Genomic DNA, 9935 nt, shown 5'->3' on the forward strand with positions numbered 1-9935 from the left:
TGACTTCCCACTTTAAAATATGCCTCCCCCTTTCAGGGTTCACTCTGCTCCTTCTCTGCTTTTTCTCCACATCATCTATCACCTTCTGATGTATTACATATGTTATTTATGTAATATGTTTCTTTTTCTTGGTCCCCCCCAAAAATGTATCCATAAAAGCAGTAATTTTTTTCTGATTCATTCAATGCTGGAGGAGGGTCAACGTTACAGATTCACATTTAATGCTTTTGATCCATATTTCCAACTTGCTTATTTGCTTCTCAAGAAAAGAAAGTAAATAAGTAGATAAGATGGAGAAGGAGGGGCTTCCCTGGTGGCGCAGTGGTTAAGAATCCGCCTGCCAATGCAGGAGACATGGGTTCGAGCCCTGGTCCAGGAAGATCCCACATACTGCAGAGCAGCTAAGTCCGTGTGCCACAACTACTGAGGCTGTGCTCTAGAGCCCGCGAGCCACAACTACTGAGCCCACGTGCCACAGCTACTGAAGCTCACGCGCCTAGAGCCTTTGCTCTGCAACAAGAGAAGCCACGACAATGAGAAGCCCGTGCACCGCAACAGAGTAGCCCCCGCTCACCACAACTAGAGAAAGCCTGTGTGCAGCAACGAAGACCCAATGCAGCCAAAGATAAATAAATAAATTTATTAAAAAAAAAAGATGGAGAAGGAGTTGAGGGCATAGTATTGGCAAAACCACTGACATGCAAAAAAGCAAAATAGTGCACTGGTCTCCAGGTGCTCCTGATGTTTCAAAGTGGGGATAGAGGATTGACTTAAAATAGGAACACATCCATGGAACAAAGCAACATGTTAACCAAAAGCACAAAATCAACTCATTCCACATGAAGAACGGAAAGGATGAAATGACAAAGGTGTTCCACACTAGGATACTGATTGAGGCACTGGGACACTTAGTGAAAATTTTTTTTATCACAAATAAGTTTGACAAAGTGCCAAAGTGTATTGGGGAGGGCAGCTCTCTTTGAAAAGGTAATGAAAACTATGGATCCTCCCACGAAAATTAGATGTACCTAAAAGTTTAGGGAGTTCACCACCCTCCCCAAAACCTATCCATAGACCACCATGGGCCAAAGATTGAGAATCCTAATTAAGAGAAAAGAATCCCACTTAACAATCATAACAATCACTTGAATGAAAAGGATGCCTGGATAAAAACATGGGTAGTTGCAATTCTGAGCTGTAACATTTTGAGTAAATATTTGAAGCTAAAGTTTACTAAAAGAAAGGATCCAACTCTCATGTCTTAAATGTCCAGTAGAATTAAACATCCCGAAGTTACCTCAGTGAATGTGTAAACTGAAAGTTTCTTATTGCTTGATATAAATAATTTTATAAAGTTCACAAGGTAATCAGAACTAAGACTATGAAAACAGCAAACATTCCATGCAAACAGTCGGAGCTATTGTCTCTCTGGCTTGTGTACAATTTTATCATTTAGTGTCTTTCATCTAAATAATTCACAAAAATGATATTAATGAGTCTTGCTTCACTACCAAATACTCCTCTCTGTACCACAGAATCCAGAAATAATTACAGGAAGTTCAGCTTGGGTAGTTCTTGCTCAGCTATATGTCTGGAGAGGGATATGGTAAGGGAAGGAAGAGGGTCGTATTTACATCTAAATACAAACAGCTCTTTATTCACTGAGACCATTCGCGACACTATAATAACACGAATGCGAAGAACTCCTCTGTCTGAAATCTATTCCATATCCGACATCTGATGCCAATCCTTACAGTGATAAAGGCCACAAAAGCAAACCCAGAGGCACTGAATTTAAATATAGTCCTGAGAGGTCTCTCTGGTTGGTTTCTTTTCCCTGTTGACACTCAGAACAAATTTCCCAACAGCCATCAGCCGAATTCATCCAAGCTGGATGCAGGCCAAGAAGCAGCAGTATTGTTGAAATCTGGGCAGCGAGGGGGAAGGGTGCCTGGCACATCAGTCGGGTGAAAACATGCGGGAACTGATGGGCAGCAGCTGGAAGAAGTTTGGCCACGCTGGCAGGGGGACATACGAGTGGTTAACCAGTGAACCGAGCCTACCTCTTCCGGAAACCCACCTGCAGGTTTGTACCTATGACTTATGTTTTTTCTTCCCCAAAGTATCTTTGTTAGCTTTAAAACCAACAATGCCTACATTTTTAGGAAAACTTAGTGGCAACATTTTGTATTACAGGCGTGACAAAAATATGAATTCACTGAATGGCTTGGTCTAAGGAACTACCTTGAAAGTTGGTATCTTTTGACAATGATAAACTCAAGTAAAACTTGTCACAAATATATTCTAAGAACGCTTGATATAGCAAATATATCAAAGAACACCGAAGCTAGAAGTCAACAAATTTTTATGCCTTGGTATGACAACTTTGTTCTTTGCTCAGTCTACATTAAAAAAGAGAGAGAGAGAGAGAGAGAGACTCCCTTTGGCTCTCCAGCTGTTTCTAAGAGTTAGCAGAAGCGAAGGATCTTACTTCAGAAAGGGCAGCAGAGGGTTAAGGACGCTTTGCCTCTCACTAAGAAATGCAGCAGCTGTTTTGCTTTACCTGGGAAATCCCCAAAGAAGTCTCAATCCGAGGTGTCATTAAGGAAAAATATTGGTAGAAACCTAAAAACTCAATTAATTTTACGATCAGCAGGGAAATGTGTGATACTACTGTCCCACCAGAAAGGGGGAAACAAAGGTATTTTCTTGTTTTCTGGAAAATCGAGTGGTGAGATTGGTATTTAAATTCTCTAAAACCACTTTTAACAGAAATAAATTATACACATATATATGATATATCCTGCAGCAGTTGCACTTTCTATTGGTTATTTCTTTAAAGTATTCCCTGAACAGCAAAGTCCTTGAGAAATATTAAAAGTTAAAAAACCACGTTGAGGGTAGTGAAACAATTAGAATATTTGACTAAAAAAAGACATCCTGGAAGGGTAAGCTGGGACAAAGTGAGAAAGTGGCATATACATATATACACTACCAAATGTAAGACCGATAGCTAGTGGGAAGCAGCCGCATAGCACAGGGAGATCAGCTCGGTGCTTTGTGACCACCTACAGCGGTGGGATAGGGAGGGTGGGAGGGAAGGAGAGGCAAGATGGAAGAGATATGGGGATATGTGTATAGCTGATTCACTTTGTTATAAAGCAGAAACTAACACACCATTGTAAAGCAATTATACTCCAATAAAGATGTTAAAAAAGAAAAAGACATCCTCTCTGCATTAACAAAATCCACAATTTGAACCAATATACCATGAATCATTAAATAAGCGAATTAAGGATACCATCATAAATTTGTTCATAGCTCTGTGATCTCTTAACTAGGAAGAAAGAAGAGTTCTTTATCTTACGAAATTGTCCTAATCTGCGGTATTAAATAAGCCTTTCAGTGCCACTCAGTATTTGGACAAAATAACCAATGGACGTACCAATTACAGAAGGGGACTGTAGCATCTCTGTTTTCACAAATTTTTGCAACTAATAGCATTAATAGCATAATGGTAAGCAAGAGGGTCTATTACAGAAAAACTTTTAAATAGAATATTAAGTATCTTCATATTCTATGCATACTGAAGTTAGAGGGTTTAAATAGAGTATTTAAAATATGATGCCCACAACTGTTTGGAAACTATTATCATCCACGTTACTGAAGGAGAATGAAGGAAAAATCAGTTTTGCAAAATGCCTCGTTTATCAAGGTTGAAGAGTGATTAAGTATTAAGAGATAATAGCTTTAACATTTTAAATGATTCATCTAGTGGAAGAAAATAAACATATTTAAATTGCTTTTTCAGTCCAACTTGATTTTTTAATAACTGTAGTAAATTTATTTGAGTTCTTATCGCTTTTATAATCAAAGTCCTTGTTACAGCACAGCAGATTTTTAGTTAACAGTTCTGATAAACTACATTATGTGTGAGAAAACAGAAAGAATTCATAGTTCATTGATTCATTAAATTCTCATGCCAACCCTCCAAAAAAGATGTTCTTATTCTCATTTCATAGAGAAGAAAAAGTAGACACAGAAGGGGCAAGTGAATGGTTCATGGTCACGCAGGTATCAGAAGGTCATATTGGAATTCAAGACCACAGCTGTCAAAGCCCAAAGATGATGTTCTGCTTCCCAAGAAAACCTTTAATTGTATGCACTTTAAGTTAAAATATCTTAATTCATATCTGAGAAAAAAAAATATTTAGCAGTGTAACTATTAAATAAACCATCTAATTTTGAGTCAGAATTAACAACATAGTTGTAAATTCTTTAGGAATTAAAAAAGATTATACGAACAACGCTAGATAAGTCAGTCTCTTAACAGGTCAAGACCAGCAAAACATCTGTTATTTCCACCAAAATCAAGGCAAAAACCTCAGCTTTCATAGTTTTATTACTATAAGTTTTATTTTAAATCAGTAGACAAAGATCTTAAGATTTTGTTTTTTAAACACAATTATAAGGCTTTACACTGTTTTCTTTTCCTCTGTAGTAGTGTATACTAACATTCACATGTGTTGTGAATGAACAGAGAAGCTTGTTAATACTTCATTATTTCTCAGTAGCTTTGTGTAAAGCAATGTCTATGCAATTTGGAACAGGACTTAGTTTTTCATATGGCTTTTCTACCTTGCCATTGGAGTATCATTTCATGCTTATTATTTACTCCATCAAGAACCATCATTATTGTGATCTGACACAATAAAATCAATACCTTTTAGGTTGCTTAAGAATGAATTTATCTGCAATTCTTGGGCTTCCCTGGTGGCACAGTGGTTAAGAATCCACCTGCCAATGCAGGGGACACGGGTTTGAGCCCTGGCCCGGGAAGATCCCACATGCCGCAGAGCAACTCAGCCTGTGTGCCACAATTACTGAGGCTGTGCTCTAGAGCCCACGAGCGACAACTACTGAGCCTGTGTGCCACAACTACTGAAGCCTGCACACCTAGAGCCCGTGCTCCACAACAAGAGAAGCCACTGCAATGAGAAGCTCGTGCACCGCAACGAAGAGTAGCCCCCCACTCACCACAACCAGAGGAGAGCCACGCACAGCAACAAAGACCCAACACAGCCAAAAATAAATAAATAAATTTATCTGCAATTCTTTTTCTTGAGAGAATTCCAAATTTCCATATTTATCTTACAAATATTGCAAAAACACATTGAGGAAATTTCAAAATCTCAATCATCATAAGCATCAGCTATCCAATCGGATTTCAAATGTTGATTACATGAGTATTGAGCACATAACAATGTCAGATTTTACTCCAGAATTAAAGAAGTCAGTTCCATATAATCCTTCTGTGGCAATAAAACATTATCGGTCTAATTCTAAACAAAATAAGTACATAAATAGTAAGCGTTCTCATTCAAAGAATGAGTGATGGACCTGCCAACTGAAACTTATCCTAATATTTTTACTTCAGTGGAAATAGCGTAGGGTACCCTTGTGTACTTTTGACATTCTGAATTTATACTTTATCACGGAAGTACACCTTACTTCATGCAGGCTCAAGCTCATTGGCATAAATGAATGATTAGAGTGATTTTTAGAGTCAGTAAATGATAAGGAGAATACAAGACGAAGACAGAGATCAGCCTTAGAAATGCAGCGCTCTTCTTTCCCCATCTTCTAACTCAATTCCGTTCCCTAACTCCAGGGCACCCAGAAGATAAGTTCCACCAAGGAAGATGTGGAGCCCTTCCTGTGCATCCTTCTTCCAGCCACTGTCCTGCTCTTCCTGGCCTTTTTGCTGCTTTTCCTGCATCGCCACTGCCAGGCCTCTCGGCCCCAGGGGCAGGTTTCCAGCCTCGACCTTCCAGAGCACCCGCCTGCAGGAGAGGTGACCGACTTCCTGCCAGGCTTACTCTGGAGCAGCGAGCAGACCTTCCCTTACTCCCCACTGCCCGGGGAGGCAGCCCTTCTCTCGTGTTCACCACCCTCCTATGAAGAGGCCACCAGGAACGCCCCTGGAGGAGAGGCCCTGGATGCGGGCCTTCAGTATAAAGCGGGTTCACCTGGACTGGATGTGCCACTATAACCCGCTCTTGTAACCATTAAAACAGCTCTCCACCCTTCAATGAGCCCGCCTGAGCAGGGGGACAAGGGCCTCTGGACCTAAGACGCTGCAATTCACTGGCCAACACCTGGATGAATGGGGATGGGGGGAGCTTGACAAACGTCAATCTTGTTAATGCATTTTCAAGTTCCTTAGGGAAAAGTCTCCCCAGGTCGTTCTAAAGATGACCGGGCTCTTTTATAACATATAACGGCCCTGAGAAAAACAAGAAAGTTCCATGTGAAGAAAAAGAATTACTAGTGAACATAGGAAGGAAAAGGAGGAAGAAAAAGAATTACTAGTGAACATAGGAAGGAAAAGGAGGAAGAAAAAGAATTACTAGTGAACACAGGAAATAGCCCTGAAAAGAAAAACAGAAAAATGTTGATAAGCCAAAGATAACTGCTTTTGCCACCAAAATAAAACTTTTCTTCCCACACAAGTTGTTCAGGGCCTCATCATTTCACTTCTGTGTGAAGATGCATGGAGAGTTCTAGAAGGTGAGAGAAACACCTCTAGAGCTGTAGTAGTAAATAATGGTGAAATGTTTCATTATTAATAATAAAGAACAGACAGTTGCAAACATTTTAGTTTAAAAAAAAAAAAGCTCTCCGAAATTCTCTCCTCTGTAGGGCTGCTCTTGCTTACTTTCTGATTTGCTTCCTAGAATGAGAGGATTTGGCTTAGTTACATGTGAATGTCTCACACTAGAATACTGTGGGTTGTCTGTGCTGAACAAAGGGTAGCTGCTCTGACACATTATCTTGGGGGACACAGTGACAGTGTGTGTCCTCACCAAGCAGCAGGAACAAGAATAGAAATCAGTTTAACATTGGAAGGGAAAAGTCGAAATCTTGGAGCCCATGGTAAAGAGAAACACAGGTAAGCTAACAGGAATCTTATACATCGCATAGTTCAAACTCTTGCCTTGCCGATGTCAAAACTGGAGTTCAGAGCTTCCCTGGTGGTGCAGTGGTTGAGAGTCCGCCTGCCGATGCAGGGGACGCGGGGTCGTGCCCCTGTCCGAGAAGATCGCACGTGCCGCGGAGCGGCTGGGCCCGTGAGCCATGGCCGCTGAGCCTGCGTGTCCGGAGCCTGTGCTCCGCAACAGGAGAGGCCACAACAGTGAGAGGCCCGCGTACCGCAAAAAAAACCACCACCAACAAAAAAAACTAGAGTTCAGAGAGGTTAAGTAACTTGTCCAGTGTTAAATACCACCTAAAAGGCAGAGCTGGGACCAGAAGCCTGGCCTCTCCATCCTGGGCCAGAGCAGCTTCCACGGTGCCAGCTGGTCTCCCAAGAAATTGCAAATGTGTAATTTCAGTCCCCGCTCCTGAATGGGGGTCAGCACTCATAACAGGATGGATATAGCTCTGAGTCTGGAATGGGATACAAATCTCCCTCCATGATTTTCAAATGGGGAGGTAGAGGTGGGTCATGTACCACTTGGGGGCTGTATCAGGATGCCCATAGGGGTGGGTATCAGGATAAGAACCACACATGGTTTTTAAACTCGTACTCATTGCTGTAATTTCAGGGGGGAAAACTATTTTTAGTGTTTTCACAGTATAAACTACAAAACTAAACAACCTTTTGATGGTTCAAAATGAACAACAAGTGACTCTTTAAAGCTTTTTTTTTTCCGGTACGCGGGCCTCTCACTGTTGTGGCCTCTCCCGTTGCGGAGCACAGGCTTCGGACGCGCAGGCTCAGCGGCCATGGCTCATGGACCCAGCCGCTCCGCGGCATGTGGGATCTTCCCGGACCGGGGCACGAACCCGTGTCCCCTGCATCGGCAGGCGAACTCTCAACCACTGCGCCACCAGGGAAGCCCCTTTAAAGCTTTTTTGACATGAACATTTTTACGCTAGATATGCAACGTGGTACAGTTTTAGAAAAATAAAGTAGGATGCGTTACTTTTCAAACATAATCTGACAGAAATAAAGTAATTTCTTTGAGGGCTGAAGCAAAATATAATCTATTTGAGTGAAAAAAATCAATAATATTTCTTTCAGGAAAATTGTACTGAACAATTCTCTAATGGCCTTTAAGGGAAGTAAATAAACAAATGGAAATGAAAAGCTCAGCAGACAGCCTTCTTTTTTTAATCCTAAGAATCTAGTTCTCTTGGGAGACTCTGTTGAGTCTTTCCCAGCTGCCATTTCTTCCTCTTCCCTTGCTAACAGAACCCTGGTTTGGTTCTGGGATCCTGGAACCACCGGTGAGAGGCAGACCAGATCCCGCCCGATGACAGGGGATGCATCATGATAATTAATTATGGTGATCTCAATTCCTTCACTGGTGGCTGATTTGGTCTTTGGGACTGAAGGAGAGATCTACACAGGAGGTGAGGCTTGGTCTAAAAAAGATTGCCTCGTATTAAAAATAAACGCGTGGAAGGAGATACTCTTCCTCTTTGCTGGATGTTATGTATCTGCATATGATGCTTAGAGCTGCAGCAGCCATCTTGCAACCATGAGGCAAGACATCAGCCAGGACTAGTATTGAGGATAGTAGAGTAGAAAGATGGAAAACACCTGGGTTGATGATTGTCAAGCAGCTGAATAACCCTGCAGCTATCTATATTTTAATGAGAGAATACCTTCCCTACTGCTTAAAGCCATTTAAGCCATGCTTGTTACTTGTAGACAAAAGCATCCCAATTGCCACAATTTCAAAGGCTAATCAGGAAATACATTGCCATGTTTAAAAATGTTCTGATAGACTTATTTGAAATAAGTAGTCAATGTTAGGACTCATTGAAGATGTTGTCAATGATGTAGCTAAGGAAACATTTTCTCTTGTGGAACCAAACTGAAGAATTGAAGAAAATAAACTACAGCTGAACTATTGCCAAACTACAGTCCCCTAGGCCAAATCCCACTTGCAACCTGTTAATTGTACATCCTGAGACAAGACTGATTTTTACCGTTTTTAATAGTTTAAAAAAAATCAAAAGAAAAATATTTCATGACACATGAAAACTATATGAATTAGAATTTTGGCAGCTAGAAATAAAGTTATTGGAACCCAGTCACGCCCACTGCTACATCAAGAGTTGGGTAGTTACAACAGAGACTATATGACCTTCAAAACCTAAAATATTTACTATCGGTTCCTTTAGCGAAAAAGTTTGCTGAAACCTGCTGCACACCAGTGGACTCCAACCCTAGTTCCATGGTAGAATTACTCGAGGAACTGCTAGAAATACTGATACCAAGACCCATCTGGACCAATTAAACAGAAATAAAGCCAGTGATTCTAATACGAAAGCAAGGCTGAAAGTCCTTTCTCTAGGTAATGTGGGTGGGTACAAAATACAGGTGAGCTTCCATGTGGACAGATGTACGGTAACAGGTTTAGAGAAAACTAGATCTGTAAATCTAGCTTTGAACCATCATTTATAACCCAGCGTTCTCTGTAAACCCCTTCCTGAAGCCGTCAGCCTAATGTGCATCTGCCACCAATTCAATTCACAAAGCAGGACTTGCCAGCAGAATATTAGAAACAACAGTGTCAACAGTGCATCCTTGTGTAAATGTTGACACAACTGGCACCCATGGGTAGTACTAGCTGTTAGCACTCCGAGACAGAGAGTGGAATTAAAAAAAAAAATCCAGGGATGAAAGAACTAGACCTTTAACAGCTAAAAAGTATTTGGGGAAGCAATAATTGTAGCCAGAAAAGATTAAGAATGGGAGGGAGTATAATAGGAACAGTGACCAGTATGTGGACATTTTCACTAAGTTCTACACGGGACGAGAAAATATCACTCAGGTAACATTTTATACAAAGGAAAAGGAGTCCCGTTTCTGGTCTGGCATGAAAAGAGCTTGAAAGTCATTCCTCCATCCTAACAACAAG

The 9935-nt window shown here is 41.0% G+C and overlaps 1 protein-coding gene across 1 annotated transcript; it reads left to right on the forward strand.

Moving 5' to 3' along the window:
- Positions 1-1975: 1975 nt before the first annotated feature.
- Positions 1976-6018, forward strand: SMIM28 (small integral membrane protein 28; the record flags this gene model as incomplete). The annotated part of the gene is given in 3 exon segments (XM_082669030.1): positions 1976-2086; positions 5672-5993; positions 5996-6018. Coding segments are annotated over 3 exon segments (456 nt in total).
- Positions 6019-9935: the final 3917 nt, after the last annotated feature.

The sequence above is a fragment of the Grampus griseus genome (genome assembly GCF_964374135.1).
Source record: "Grampus griseus genome assembly, chromosome: 13".
In the NCBI taxonomy this organism is placed as follows: domain Eukaryota; kingdom Metazoa; phylum Chordata; class Mammalia; order Artiodactyla; family Delphinidae; genus Grampus; species Grampus griseus.